The 16,084-nt window shown below is 46.9% G+C and overlaps 1 protein-coding gene and 1 long non-coding RNA gene across 6 annotated transcripts in view; one reads left to right on the top strand and one right to left on the bottom strand.

Annotated features, from left to right (window-relative positions):
• dpy19l3 (dpy-19 like C-mannosyltransferase 3) overlaps positions 1 to 16,084 on the bottom strand; it is a 40,468-nt gene that overhangs the window by 4,868 nt on the left and 19,516 nt on the right. For 4 of the 5 annotated variants that reach the window (XM_042062686.1, XM_042062685.1, XM_042062684.1 and 1 more), the window contains 7 exons: positions 15,610 to 15,738; positions 15,018 to 15,129; positions 14,283 to 14,339; positions 13,912 to 13,994; positions 8,292 to 8,424; positions 4,408 to 4,566; positions 780 to 3,208 (listed from right to left, as the gene is read on the bottom strand). In XM_042062686.1, coding sequence (XP_041918620.1) covers positions 3,005 to 3,208; positions 4,408 to 4,566; positions 8,292 to 8,424; positions 13,912 to 13,994; positions 14,283 to 14,339; positions 15,018 to 15,129; positions 15,610 to 15,738 — 877 coding nt within the window. In that variant the 3' untranslated portion in view covers positions 780 to 3,004. Of the gene's footprint in view, positions 1 to 779; positions 3,209 to 4,407; positions 4,567 to 8,291; positions 8,425 to 13,911; positions 13,995 to 14,282; positions 14,340 to 15,017; positions 15,130 to 15,609; positions 15,739 to 16,084 lie in introns of those variants that run through there. The other variant, XR_006022596.1, reaches the window with a different exon arrangement.
• On the top strand, positions 2,533 to 15,004 carry LOC121682529. Its single transcript, XR_006022603.1, has 3 exons — positions 2,533 to 2,600; positions 9,562 to 9,584; positions 14,995 to 15,004. It is a non-coding gene; the product is annotated as an uncharacterized LOC121682529 (long non-coding RNA).

Here is a 16,084-nt window from a genome sequence, read left to right as displayed (position 1 = left end):
GAAAGAAGGATGGTGTGTTTATTTATGGTGGTTTGTTTAGCATAGCAGTGATATTGAATGTTGTGTTTATTTATGGTGGTTTGTTTAGCATAGCAGTGATAGTGAATGTTGTGTTTATTTATGGTGGTTTGTTTAGCATAGCAGTGATATTGAATGTTGTGTTTATTTATGGTGGTTTGTTTAGCATAGCAGTGATAGTGAATGTTGTGTTTATTTATGGTGGTTTGTTTAGCACAGCAGTGATATTGAATGGTGTGTTTATTTATGGTGGTTTGTTTAGCACAGCAGTGATATTGAATGTTGTGTTTATTTATGGTGGTTTGTTTAGCATAGTAGTGATAGTGAATGTTGTGTTTGTTAAAGATGGAGGCAAGAGGGAGCATATATAGGGAGGATAGCAGAGGGCCTAAAATGGATCCCTGAGTGACGAGCACAGCCTTGTGGGACCCCAGTATTTAAAACGATGTTGCTGGATGTAAGACCATTCATTCTGACATGTTGGGGTGTGTCCTTTAAACAGTTAATCCAGAACAGCAGTGTTGTGTTGACTTTTAGTTCTTAGAGGCAATACAGATTGTATAGCACTATACATTACTTATTGGACTGAACAATTAATTCATTCAAGATAATTCTTTTATACAACCTTATAACTAAAATAATTTCCTTTGGCTAGTGGCATGCCAAAAATCCATCTTATAATAAACAATCCCTGTTATTTAGGCTTTTTAAGGCTTTAAGTCAATAACAGTGAAAAGGTGGATAAAGAATGTAGGCACCAATTTCAAGTATGTAAATCAATTTTATTACAAATACACAAAACACATTTGCACACTGCTTCATGGAAATGGCTCTAATGAGAAACATTAATGTTTTCTGAAGAAATGTAAACAACATGAGCTTTGTCACTCTCAAAACCACAATATTACTCTAGTGCAATTTCATACGGCCAGCAGATCCTACGTTCACTATGCAAGTAGACAATACTGACAAACATAAGTGCATCCTGAAGAAAGCCATTTTCCTTATGAATTGCCATGATTAGTTCATTTGTTTTCAAATAGACTGGTATCTGATGTGAAGTAGAAGATTTGGCACAAGACATAGATGGAATACCACCGGAAGCAGTTCTCAGCTGTCCCCTTTGCAACGTCCCTGACAAACCCAGTGCTAAGAGCCCCACGGTTATTTAGGAGTGCAAGGTGCCCTCTTAATACCACACTGGGAGCTTTGAAAACCCAAAGCCAGAGTGGGGAGCAAATGTGCTAGTGCTCTCAGTGCTGCGCAAACAGCCCTCTCTTGCCTCTTCTCACCCTGGTGATGGAGCCAATGACAGCTGGAGCACTGGAGCTGATCCAGTCGGAGCTCTGCAGAGTCTAGATCATAGATATTAGAAAGCTAGATACCGCATTGTCCGTCGACAAGGTGGCATCGTAAACGCGGCCGCAATATTTCTGGGAGCAACACCTTTACTGTCTATGGGCAACGCTTGTCTAGACCTTGTCTAGGTCTAGATCCCCACCTTATTCACAGAGCTGCACAGCACACAGACAAATACAGTGAAGAGGAAATGTAACAATACGAGACAAAGTGCAGCTCAAATGTTAACCATCTGGCTAAAACCAATCATTAACAATGTTATGGTTAGCAACAGCAAGGCACTTACATGAAGTCAGCCTTCTGAATCATAAATTACCAGTGAAAATACAAATAGGACCATGCCACTTTACTTGATCTGGATACATACTAAAGAACAAAACACCAAACACTACGTAAGACCCTGTAGAAAGCATTGCAAGTCAGCAGCTCATTCAAATAATAATAAAAAAAAACACTTAAAAAAGCTTTGAAAATATTCATAAACATTCAGCGTACTAATTGAGGGTGCTTTACTAAATGGGGCTAACGCACTGAGGTTAGATGACAATAATGGCACAGGCATCCAAGCTTCCCCCTAATTAAGGCGTAATTTACCACGTGAGAATGCAGAGATCACACACTCATTTGTTCAGCGCCTCTTGAGTGCAACCTTTTTGTTGTGTATGGAAGGTTATAATAATAGGCTGGCCAATCTCAGGGGTTTAATAAGCTAGATGAAACACTTCTATTAATACCATTAACACAGGGCATATAAACAAAGATTTTAGACAAACATCTTATCAGTACCATAGAAGTAAATGTAAAAAAGACTAAATTGTACCTCCAATTAAAGTTATTAATAGACAAAAATGATATTCACAGTGATAAGACCATCAAGCTCTTTACTGCATTGCGAGTGTATGGCACTTATCGCATTCACACAAATTGTTTGTTTGCTTGTTTGTGTGAGTGTGTTCCCTGGCAGCGTACAACTGCTGAGTGCGGTTATTAAAAAGGAAAAAGCTTCTGAGTCAGATGAAGACATGACAGTGTGTCTGAGTTTGGCCCTGGCAGCTGGGTTGTGATGGAGCCTGGACTACTCTCAATTGCCCAAACCACTCCGGCTCTTTCCGGATCGCTCCCATATCAAAGGCTCTCCCTTTTTTATCCACTGTCATCCTGGCTTTCGTTTTGCCTCTATTTGTAACTCAGTGAAAGAGGCAAGAAAAGCTGTGTGTGTGTGCGTGTGCAGTTTGTGTTGGAGCGGGTTAAAAATAAAAAAAAAATAAAAAAACGCTCTGATGCCTTTGCTTTCCAGAGCGCCATTTTCATCCTCACTTTCCCTGTTGTCTATGCTGCCTGATTCTGAGCCCAGGATTGGTATGCATGAGCTCACCCGTCTGTCTCGCAGCCTCAATCAGGCCAGCTTTTTCCAATCAACATCTCTCTTCCTGGACTCCCCCTCCACAACACACACACACACAGACCCACATGCGCATCAAACTACCCTTCATTGTCTCCTCTTCCTTTCTCTGGTGTGAGCACACATACCAGAGCTCAGGACGCCTGTCAAGATAGCCAGGCTGGAGGCTGGAAGCTGGGGGGGGGGGGGGGGGGGGTGAGATGGAGGGAGGGAAGGGAGGCTTGACTAGACAGCCCTGTCCACTGCCTTGCCTTCCCCTCGACCCTTCTTCTTGGGCTTCTTCAGTCGGTACACGTTGAAGGTCTTGTTCTTGAAGACGCGCGTGAACAGGGATGAGTAGACCGGCGAGTCTGTCTTGATGGCGTCGCAGAACCTGGGGTCGGGTGACGCCACCAGGTCGGGGTCGTTCTCTCCCTCGCCGTCCATCACCTGGCAACACACAGCGACACCTCAGACGCAAATCAGACCCTCTCACGTGGCTCACTCCCAGTGCTGCTGTCTGCAGTGTCCAGCACCACCCGGGTGTCTAACAGCGCTGCTGCCTGCAGTGTCCAGCACCACCCGGGTGTCTAACAGTGCTGCTGTCTGCAGTGTCCAGCACCACCCGGGTGTCTAACAGCGCTGCTGTCTGCAGTGTCCAGCACCACCCGGGTGTCTAACAGCGCTGCTGCCTGCAGTGTCCAGCACCACCCGGGTGTCTAACAGCGCTGCTGTCTGCAGTGTCCAGCACCACCCGGGTGTCTAACAGCGCTGCTCTACCCCCAGAGGCAGGTGATGACCACTCACTTTTATTATTATTACCTTTCCGCTTTATGCCCATTGATGTAAAAATCATGCTCCATACCCACCCACCCACACAACACACACACACACACACACACACACACATGCCCACCCACCCACACAACAACACACACACACACACACACACACACACACACACACACATGGCCACACACACACACACACACACACACACCAACATGCCCACACACATAGACTCACACACACACACACACACACACACCAAGTCACGCAATCAGTGAGAATTCTTGCATTCCCACCACCATAAGATGAAAGTCTAGACTGGGGGATAGGTGCTCCATCCCCATCTAAATAAATAAATAACTATGAAAAGTGACTCATTTACTGGCAGCATCAAACGGGGCTGTGAGGGGCGAGGAAGGGCTTTCATGCGCTGCTGACACCCAGATCAGACATGGCTCCATCTTGGGCCCCCTTCCTGCCTGTAATTGAGCTCTTTCAAAGCCATCACTCCTCTAGCTGCCACTGACTGACAGAGGTGACAGGCAGCCAACAAGTTATTTACAGCACACGCACACCCCCTACTTACACACACACACATGCCCAGACGTACACCCCATATCACACACACACACACACACACACACACACACACACACACACACGTGCCCACACACACACACAAAGTCTACTTTTTTAGACCTGTGACATGAAGCTGAGCTGAACAGGGAACAAAGGGTTAGCCCACTTCAATCACAGCCTTCTACCTCACACACACACACACACACACAGACAGACACACACACACACACACACACACACACACACACACACACACACACACAGACTTGGGTGACACCTACGTGTCCGTTGGCCAGGTCCAGCAGGTCTCGGAGGCGGCAGCCGCGGCTGTGTCTCCTCTCGTAGCAGATGCTGTCCTCCAACACCACGTAGTCGGCTCCTGCCGCACGCAGCACCCGGTGCACCTCCTCTGGTGACTGCCGCGCGTACACCTGGTACACCTGCCAGCCAGAGAGAGAGAGAGAGAGATCAACACTACTGACGCACGTACACCTGGTACACCTGCCAGCCAGAGAGAGAGAGAGAGATCAACACTACTGACGCACGTGCACCTGGTACACCTGCCAGCCAAAGAGAGAGAGAGAGAGAAAGATCAACACTACTGACGCTCGTACACCTGGTACACCTGCCAGCCAGAGAGAGAGAGATCAACACTACTGACCCACGTACACCTGGTACACCTGCCAGCCAAAGAGAGAGAGAGAGAGAGAGATCAACACTACTGACACACGTACACCTGGTACACCTGCCAGCCAGAGAGAGAGAGAGAGAGAGAGAGAGAGATCAACACTACTGACGCACGTACACCTGGTACACCTGCCAGCCAGAGAGAGAGAGATCAACACTACTGACGCACGTACACCTGGTACACCTGCCAGTAGTGTTGCATGGTGTATCGATACTAAAAAGGTATGGCGATGCCTTCACGCTAAAAACGATACGATTTCAGACGTTTTTAGAATCGATACTTTATTAAAATAATAACGTTCTGTGTCTGTGTGAACTGCTGCTCTCACTGCTCCTTGCACGCATCTAGGCAAGTGGGCGTGTCAAGCAGGCAGCTCTGAGTGAGTGAGTGCGCAGCCAACGTCAACATAGTTCTTTGCCGACAGTTCTAGGCCTTGTGGATAAAACAAAAGGTGCAGTGAAATCTGCAACTATTTCGGATACATCGCGAATAGTGAAGGCAAGCCATCAGGTACACAAAGTCATTTAAAAGCAGTAGGCTACGCATGGAACTTGGCTAAACACCTCGCAGACATATCCCAACATTTTTAAAGAGTTCAAAGAACGACAGGTTAACGAATATGCTATAGAGAACACGACTACATGGTTAGTGCCAAGTTCTTTTCTTATGTTTTAGTCTAGCGAAAACGAGTATGGTTATCTGGGATAAAGCGAACCTTCCTTCATCCATGAATTTTGACGAGACATAACGAGCTGTAATCATTTTGACGAGACATAATGAGCTGTAATCATAGGGTGCTAACGTGATGAAAGCGCAATGTTCACGCCAGAATAACATTACCATAACTTGTAAACGATCTATTTCATGTTCGGTCAGTAGCCTACTACTGGTAATATTTGTCATGGCATGTAGACTGCAATTTGTTCAATAATTATTGTTCAGATGTAGGATAGGCTACCCGAAATGCGCTAATTAAAGCCCACAGCATAATACCACCAAAGCGTGTTGAGTCCTAATAATAGCGGCTTATACGTGGTAGCAAATCATGTTATCAAAGAAATAGACGTAATGTAGGAATGCACACAGATATATTGCAACAGGTAATGGTGTAGGCCTATCTGACGAAGACCTGAGTGGTTGGAACTTCGTACTTGTACACTGGGCGCAAAGAAGACTATCCTCACATTTTCCCCTTTGCAACTGTCAAAGAAATCCCATAAACACGGGAAGGCCTAGGGTAGCCTATACTGTACATCAGATGGCCTAAAGATTAGGCCCCTCTGCATAGCATTCAGTGATTTGCATGCAGTAATTTTAACACTGACCTTGATCTAGCCTAGTTTGGCTATTTAAAGCTACTTTATTGCCAAAACACAACAGAATGTAAATGAACTATAACAAACAATAAAGGACTTAATCACACAAAGTAGGCCTACTATTTTACTGACTATAAAAAAAAATAATTATGTAGGAAGTTTAGAACCCAGAATTGACCTACAAAAGTGCACCAAATTTAACACAAATGACTCAATACACTTGGAGGAGGTATGAGTCCTTTCTTCTCCAGATATCTTAGGATTTCCCCGTAGTATCGTTTTAGTATCGAGCATCGTGATATTTATGGCAGGTATCGTATCGAAGTCATAATTTTGGTATCGTGACAACACTACCTGCCAGCCAGAGAGAGAGAGAGAGAGAGAGAGAGAGAGAGAGATCAACACTACTGACGCACGTACACCTGGTACACCTGCCAGCCAGAGAGAGAGAGAGAGAGAGAGATCAACACTACTGACGCACGTACACCTGCCAGCCAGAGAGAGATCAACACTACTGCCGCGCATACACCTGCCAGAGAGAGAGAGAGAGATCAACACTACTGCCACGTGTACACCTGCCAGAGAGAGAGCGATCAACACTACTGCCGCGCGTACACCTGCCAGAGAGAGAGAGATCAACACTACTGACGCCCGTACACCTGGTACACCTGCCAGCCAGAGAGACAGAGAGAGAGACAGAGAGAGATCAACACTACTGACGCCCATACACCTGGTACACCTGCCAGCCAGAGAGAGAGAGAGAGAGAGCAGCTGATTTTTAGATCAACAGTACTCTATTAGCCAGCAGGGAAATCACACTAGCCTGAGGGTGGGAACAGACTACCAAAGAGTTGGTGACAGTTTCCAAAAGCCATTACATACCACAGTCAAAAATGATTTCAGATCATCACTCCCCATGCTCCTACAAACTGATGTATCCCTCACATAAACATATAAATAGTTTTATTTTGGTTTGCTTTTCTTGTAGAGTTGTCTACACATCAGACTCCAATATGGATTAGATGGTGAGGTAGCTGAGCTAACTGGAGACGTGTGCACTGTAGTGGAGGCTGCCGACAGCAGCAGGCTGGGCTATGCTCACTCTGTTCTCCACATCAGAATGCACGGCGTGCTGGTGGTCAGGCCCATTCCGCTCACGTCCCCCCGGCTTGGAGCGGCCATCACGGTGGCAGAGCAGAGGAGAGGCGAGGAGGCCCTACCTTGCGCTGTCGGCACATCCTCATTAGTCACCCTCATGCAGGGGTCTGCATGTGAACACGGCACGGCGCCACCCACGGTGCCCTGGAACGCATCCCACCCCACCCCCCCCCCCACCCCAGCCCAGCCCAGCCGCCCCTCCTGCCCCACCACCCCCACAGGCTCCTGGCTTTGTTTAATGCGCTTTCTAGGCGGATTGGGCAAAGCAACAATTAATCTCTGCCGCTGACAAGTGCCTGACTAGTGCTCCATCTGTCAGAGGGCGCAGACAATGAAAAAATGGCATTGTTTTCCCAGATAAAGAGACACTGACTGAAAGAACTACTAAGGAGGGGCGAGACGGGGGAAGAAGGCCGCGTGCGAATAAGAGTGAGGGCAAGGAAACATGACTGGCCTGCAAGTTCATAACACTGACTCAGTTTTACCATTAGAAACGATATTGTCAAAGACATTTGTATTAATGCCATCACCTGACACATTCTAATGCGAGTCTAATAGAATTCTGAAGCCTGGCGTATGTACTGTATTTGTCCAACTCAGTAAGAAAATGCCTCTGATTGGCACAGCATAATTTGGCAGCCTTGACACAAGGTCAAAAACCTATATTTTGTTCAAGTTCAGAAAAAACACAAGAGAGCACATGCATGAGGTGCGAAAGCTGGGTTTTCACACACATATCGACCATCATTTCTGTTTCCAGGTCAGGTCTCAGGTTCTGTTCTGCCACGCGTGTGATTGTTATCTCACCTTAAACTTACATAAACTCCACAAAACACCATTGCTTATTTATGGCCCTCGCATACAAAATTCACCAGCACCCCTTCACAACAGAACGTGATCCCTGGGAAACACACACACACACACACACACACACACAGGATCGATCAGAGTCCTCTTGCTGCGTGCGCTGGGGGGTGGGAAGGTGTGCTGGTGGTAGGTTTACCTGTCTGGTTCTCTCCCTCAGGGCCTTGTCTTCGTAGTGTGGATGATTGGTCAGAACCCTTCCCGTGCAGAGCTTGATTCCAGCCAGCAATTGCATGCTGCCTGCAAACACTGCCTTCTTGGGGGTCTTTGAGCTGGGGAGAGAGGGAGTGAGTGAGAGAGAGAGAGAAAAAGAGAGAGATGGAGAGAGCGATAGTGAAAGATAGACAGAAAGAAAGAGCTCTGTGTGTTATTAACGATTTGAGTTCAATGAAGCAGGGTGGTGTGTGAGGATATTAGATGCCGGCAGAGTTCACCGTCAGCAGTTTACAGGCTCATCATAAATATCAGAGAACACATTAACATGCTGGATTTCTGAGCGACCCACCCGTTCTACACAGGTTAAATTACCTGTGTTCCTCCAGCGCGTGGCTATAAAGCACCCAATACCGCTCTTTAATGGCCAGCTGTGAGGACCGAGGCTCCCTCACGCTCTCTCTCGCCAGCTCGGACGTCCACTGCAGCCTCTGAACAGATTCCCGCATTTAAATTCCACGACACATCGGAGGCCGGTGCTTCTCAAAAACATTCTCCTGCGCTACTATCAGCGGACTTAAGACTCCCCTGGAGTTAAACCTGAAGGACATTTGTAACGCGGAAAAATAACACAACTATCTACGTGGTGATTCCTGACTTGACTAAAGGCCGTTTACCCTGGGGGACGTCAGCAATGTGCTCGTGAAGGTGATGCAGACAATGCCGTGTGAGACAGAGGGAGTGAGAGAGAGATTGGATTAAAGCTCCGGCTGGAATGTTTATTAACGCAGGCAAGGCCGGGCCAGAATGTTTTCATTAGAGCCTTTTGACCCCGGCACCACCACCACCACCACCACCACCACCACCACCCCTTCCCCTTCCACTTCCAGCCCGGCTTGTTGTGAAAAGTTTGGGGATGAGAGGAGGTGAGCAGTGTGGAGGTAAAAAGGCGAAGCCAACTATCTCATGCTGGAGCTAGGAGCAGATGAGGTCATCCTCTCTCTCTCTCTCTCTCTCAGTCTCTCTCACTGTCTACCTCGCTCCAGCTCACCTGGGAGGGAGGGGGTTGGGGAGTGGAGAGGCCGTGTGGTGGGGGGGGCTTTTAATCTCGGCCAGGGTGAGATGGTGCCATACTGGCAAGGAAGGAGAAATCGTTACCAATACTGAGAAAGCCTCAGCTCTATGTGAGCTGGCGTGTGTGTGTCAGTGAGTATATGTGTACCTGTATGTGTGTGAGAGTGAGAGTGTGTGTACAGTGTCTGTGTGTGTGTGTGTGTGTGTGTGTAATTGTCTATGTGCTCATCCTCCACCTCCGCCTCCTCAATTCTGATTACTGCGACGTGGCCCCATGTCTCAGTGCTGAGGGCTCCTGCCGCTAATAGACTGCAGTGGGGGCTGCCATTAGTCACCCAGGTGCCGCTGCCACGGCCGTCTCCCGCCGGGTAATGTGCGCAGAGAATGAGCCAGGCGCAGGCTCCTCGGGGACAGGCTTTGAAGTGAGGGGGCCGACACAATACACCCGGATCAATGCAGTGGATGAGCGAGCGAATGAGCGAGTGAGTGAGTGAGTGAGCGCGGGCCCAAAAATACTAGCACTCTGGGTTAGTCAGAGCGCTGGCGGAGCCGGAGTGGCACACATACGCACGGGCACAGCACGGCACAGCACAGCACTGCACGGGCACACAGGAACTGCTACGCCCACCCTGAGGATTAAGCCATTCAATCCCCTGTTACAGTCTAATTGACTGTTCCTTCCTGCAGGAGTCATAGTGTTATCTGTGTTAAGAAAGAAGGAACAAAATATAATTATTTGGCAGCATAGCAAGACACCGCACCAGGAATATCACTCTTCTCTTCTGTTCTCTCTCTCTTCTCTTCTGTTCTCTCTCTCTTCTCTTCTGTTCTCTCTCTTCTCTTCTCTCTCTCTTTTCAGTGTGAGGAGCTATTTTCCCCATCTTTAAACCCCCTGTGTTTATCCACAGTTCTGATCCAAATGGAGGAAAATAAGACCATTCTGTCAAAATGATCCACCCCCTGAGACCTGTTCTGTGTATGTTGTGACTGGGGGGGGGTGGGGGTACTGCAGGGCCATTAGGCACTCTATTTGAGATGCCCTACTGGAGTGATGGGATTGACCTTTGACCCCCCCTCCTCCCGGGTCGCCTACCTCCCCTCTTGGCATGCGTCCATCTTTAATTACTGAATATTGACGGCGGGCACCTCGGGACTGGGGCTGATTTACATTTAATTTCAGATTTATGTGCTCTTATGTAAATGCCATCCGGCGTTAGCCTGCACCCATGGTGACATTATAAAAATGGATTAATGTTGTTAATATTCGTGTGTGTATGCGTGGGGATGAGTGTGTGCATGTGTGTGCGTGTGTGAGTGACTGTGGGGGGCGCTCGTAGGCGGTTTGTGTTTGTGTTTGTGCGGACTGCGGACACATTGTTATGCACGCTGGTGCCCATGTTGCATCGTGCACCACTGTGTGTGGTTGCCTCAGAGCTCACGGAGTGAAATAAATGACTTTGTGTATATTTCTGGACACAAACTCATTGACTCTGTGGCTACTACGACCTTATATGAGTGGACGGTATGGGAGAAAGGAGCACAAACAGACACCTGTGCTACCTTCATCTAAATGTTTGGCTGCTTAACATGAGGACAGCGTCCTTCACCTTTAAGGCTGGTCAATTCATCTCAAAGGAACACAGCGGCATTGGAAGATCAGGGATCCATCTGTCAGTCGAATGGATAGATTTTCATCTGAACACCTGGCGAGGGAGGGATTTATCACAGTGGATGCAACATCAACTGGGCAAACACACATCAATGCACTAAACCGATATAAGTGGCAGGGGGACAAAGTCCATTTGGTAGGTAGGATTGCTGGCAGTGTCTCTTTCATTAGTCTGTCATACTGACAGCGAGTTAAACCTTTATATACACACAGATACAGGCACACTCACTTTCACAAACAAACAAACAGACAAACACACACACACACACACACACACACACACACACACACACACACACACACACAGACACACACACACACGTTCCTGAGGGAGGCACCATGAATGAATGTGATTGAGCTGTAAGAAAGGAGCAGGTAGGGTTGAGGCTGGAGAGAGAAGAGAGAGAGAGTGACAGGGGCTGATCGTCTGTCACGTTGTCTCCACAGAGCGCCTGGCTCTGATCCTCTCTGTGCTCCTCCTCTGGCGCCGGCGGCTAGCGGAGACGTGCTTGCCCCCCCCCCCCCCCTCAGGACCTCGCCCCGCCACGGCACGACAGCACCGCCACTCTCCGCTACCGCCTCCTATTGATTGAGCCGCGTTAAAAGTGAGTTGTGATGTAATGACCGATAGCCGTGAGCAGTCCCTTTCTAAATGCGATCGATTGCAGAGACCAGGGTGAGTTTGGTTTTATAACATGCGGAGCGTGGCAGAGCGAAGAAGAGCAGACATGATTCAGTCATGGGAAGACAGTCATGGTGCAGTGAAAACCACAGGGAGCCTGGAGCTGCTCCCTTAGCTAAGCCTCAGTACGATAGAATCTGTAAGATGCCTATGATGTAAGTTGCTAATAAAGAAACCCAGGCATGTTGAACAATATGCTCAATTAAAGCCACCGACTCCAGCCTGGAAAACAGAGTACTCAGATTTTTGTTGAGAAAGAAATTCCACAGAGACGGCAACAAAAAGTTGCTAATTTGAAGCAATTGAAAACAGAGGAAGAGGAGAGCGTTAAGACCGACAATTAGCATGGAGGAGAGAGAGAAAATCTGGGGAGGTTGACAACAGTAACAAAAAAAGGGGGAAAAAATGTCAGAAACAGCAGGAGAAAAAAGACATGCTTTGTTCGGCTGGTGAACAGTGTAAATTGCTAAGGGCCGCCAAAAAATTCCTTAGACAAAAACAAAAGCCTAATTTGTCTTCATTATTCCAAACAAAGCAGGATTTCAAAATAACTAACCATTGTGCCATCAAAAGAAAAAACACAACAGAACAGAACAGTGGCAATTTGAACAGAGCAGAGGGATGGAAATTAATCTGGTGGCAGGCAATGTTCAAAATGATAAGGTTGTCTGCAAATGGGTGTTTAACACCGAGAGAAACTCTGGCATCTCTGTCAATAGATGAGAGAGACCCCAGCCAGTCTGAATGGCTAAGCTGGAGGGGTGAGAAGAGCTGGACACAATGGCCGACTGGTGGCTGATCAGGTTACAAAACGCCAAATCCCAGACTGCAGCCACACTATGAGCTCAGGCCAGTTCTGCCGTCTGGTGCAGACGGTTGGCTAGCTACCACAGCAGAGCTGCAGCAGCCTTCTCCTATATACATGCTGAAAATGTCTGAGCGTTCTTCAAACCTGAAGCTGTTGCAATTTCAGGATGTAGTTTCACCCCCATGAGCCTATGTCTACAAGCTACTATCTGTTGTGGATCAATACACACAGTCCAAACAAACAAGAAATAACCCCTCGAGAAGAAATAATGATATTAATAAACAAATTCCCATAACAAATCATCATTTATAAACTAGATAAATGAAAGCCTGATAGAAGCATAAACAATTTAGCTTATGATCCAGTAAAATGTGTCAAAATTTTAATTTCCCCTGGGATCAATAAAGTATCTATCTATCTATCTATCTATCTAAAAGCAATGAGCTAGCAGAGCCAAGCTTGGCAAATAACAGTAGAGCTGATCAAGTCCCATCATCATCACCAGCATCTTGATCACCACCAGTCCCACTCCAAAAGAAATGGATCTTCATCTTCAGTTCTCACTCAATAGACTACACATTTACTTAAAATATTTGTCAATTCGTAGCTAGTTGGATAGCTGGGGAAATTAAACTCAATTGCAATTGACTTTGCAGTATAACATGTCTGAGAGTATGTGAAAATAAGATTTTTTGCCTACGATTCACCTGCCCCATACGGGCCAATGGGAATTAACGATGTTCCCCCCTCTCATTCTCTCAGCATTTGAAAGCTCTACTAATCTACACGTGAAAGTGGAGGAGCTTTGGTGATGCGGGGTTTCACGAAACATGATTCCTGCTTAACTCTTTCATCTGCGGCGTAATTAGCGCGCTAGAAGCGGCTTAATGCCACTGCGCGAGCCAAGGTAACTCCAAACCTTAATCCCCCACGCAAATTGGATTTGCTCTGTGGGGAGGGACCGGTGTCATCGCGCTCGCAGCGAAAGCGTTTGCGCTGCCGCTCTCCTCTGCTGGCTCCCTCGTCTCTCTCATGTCCCTCGTCCTCGGCTACTCTTCCCCACTGCTCAGGGAGAGGAGCGGAGCGGAGCGGTAGCCAGTGCAGCTCAGTTTGGCGGCCTTGATATGATGATGAGAACATTCCAGAGAAAGAAAGGGTAGCTGCCAGATTTATCCAGCGGCCAAAACAAGTCTTATTCATGGGCCAAATAAACAACGCGCCTTGTATGGCTTCATGTAAACGCAGCTAGCCAGCTGCTTTGGCGGTGGGTTAGGAGTTGTGGAAAAATCTTCAATTAGGTTTTCCCATTAACTAGGGTATGTGTGTGTGTGTGTGCGTTTGCATGTGTGTGTGGTCAATGATGCTGTGGTTACCTTATCCAGGCCATGAGCTCCACGGTGTCCGGGTCATAGAATTCCCTCAGTTCGGAGACTTCTTCCATCAGTCTGGGCCAGAACTATGAGACAGAACACATACTGCCAGGTGAAAACCTCTGTAAGGAGCCACAGTTACATCTGATGTTGTAGTCACACATTATTAAAGGTAGCCTACACACAAAGACAAATGTATCTGTGCTACCACAAAGGAAAACAGAACTTTAAAAGGAGAGAGAAAACTCTTTCGGATATTCAGGAATATCTTGGTAATTCAGCAGAATAGCTTGTCTAAAGTGGTACACAGTTACAGTACAACAGGAGATGGAAATATGCAAAATGTAATGAGATATTTTTTGCAAATACCTTACCTTGTAATAAAGGAATGCAAGAATTACAATTGGAACCGTGTATCTAATAAGCCTTAACTGTATGAATAAAAAAGAGAAGAAAAACATGTTAAAAGATGTAAAAAGAAAGACACACAAAAAGAGAACTTTCCAGCACCCTTTGGAATCAGATTGTAACCATACTGCCACCTAGTGGGCATATCAACTGAACCTATTTGATTTGTTTATCTGTGTTCCAACCCTTATTTCCATATACTCCGGTAAAACCCACATTACCAGTCTACTTCACGTCTCTTGTAACAGATCCACATGGCTATACTGCCGTATCTTTTTTAAAACAAATATTGCCTTGTGTCTGTATGACGGTGATGAAACATTGGGGCAATGATAGCATCTCCACAGAATGACAGTCTTGTTTTAGTGGTTTTATAACAGAGTTAGCAGACGAAAGTGACATGTCAAAAACAACACATCAGGTTCATCAGAAAGGTATAGACCAGTGAGCCTTTCTTCAAGATAAGTTCTCCATATTTTTACTATAATAGTTTGTACTATATAGTTTGTGTATATAGTTCTATATTTAGAGGTGTCTGTCTTCATAAAAACAGACTAATTGGAACAGTGATGTTTTTGCACTGTGTAGGATCTTAACTGCGATATGTTCAGGCTAATGATTAAAGTAAACAACTGCAGATGATCTGACACATGAAGCAACTTTCCTACTGTAGCACAGGCAGTTTGTGCAGGTTGTTTTACCTTGGCTTTGGTACTGCAATGAATGACCCTCAGATAGAGCTCCCAGATGTCCTTGCCACACACACCGTAGGCAGCAAAGGCACACATGTGTCCAGTCCACAAGTACTTCATCCTGCGGACAGAGGGAGGTTCATAAAGGCTCCTGTCCACCATCATCATCCTCATCCTCATCCTCATCAACTCATTTGCCTTATCGCTACTTCTGCATCGTTAGCGGTGTGCTCTCCTCATTAGGGGCTAATGAGAGTAAAATTACACATTAATGGGAGCACAAGAGACTGGAAAGGAGACAGATAAGGAGAGTGATAAAAAAGTAAAAGAAGCGAAAAAAGAAAATCAAAGAGGTGAAAAAAGAAGCAGGTCATCCAATAGCGCACTGGGGTACAGAGAGGGACATGTTGAGTGGGAAAAGAGGAGGCCGAATGAGGTGATGGGTTTGTGCTATGTATGTGTATGTGTATGTGTATGTGTGTGTGTGTGTGTGTGTGTGTGTGTGTGTGTGTGTGTGTGTGTGTGTATGTGTGTGTGTAGCACCAGCAGGCGCCTGGAGTCCGAGTGCCGGTCAGTGGCCCCCATCAGTGGCGCGGCTCACCTCATGGTGCTGAAGGCCAGCAGGCCGAAGAAGACGGTGTGCAGGAGATTGTAGGCGACGTCTGGCCTCATGCGGATGAGCGACTCATCTCTGGATGCTGCCACACGTGCCCGAGCAAAGCCTGAGTCACTGAGAGAGAGAGAGGGAGAGAGAGAGGGAGAGAGAGAGAGAGAGAGAGAGGCAAGCCATGCATTAAACATAAAGCAGAGCTCGACCACTGGTGACAAGAGATTATTCCTTCCCTCCCAGCGGTCCAATTTTATTTATTTATTTCTAAGGTGGAAATGTTAACTGGGCGATGGAAGAGAGAGAGAGAGAGAAAGAGAGAGAGAGAGAGAGCGCATGTGTGCTGTAATCAGCCACGTGTGTGACTGCACCACCCCCACCACCCCTCACCCCAGCACAGCCCTTGGAGATCAGATGTGAGTGAGGGGGGCAGGAGCGTGTGGAGCTGCTTCTGTCTGAATGATAACAA

Source organism: Alosa sapidissima, chromosome 14, assembly GCF_018492685.1.
Source record: "Alosa sapidissima isolate fAloSap1 chromosome 14, fAloSap1.pri, whole genome shotgun sequence".
Lineage (NCBI taxonomy): Eukaryota > Metazoa > Chordata > Actinopteri > Clupeiformes > Clupeidae > Alosa > Alosa sapidissima.
The sequence above is the reverse complement of the archived record's forward strand: the minus strand, read 5'-3'. Positions and strand labels throughout refer to the sequence as shown.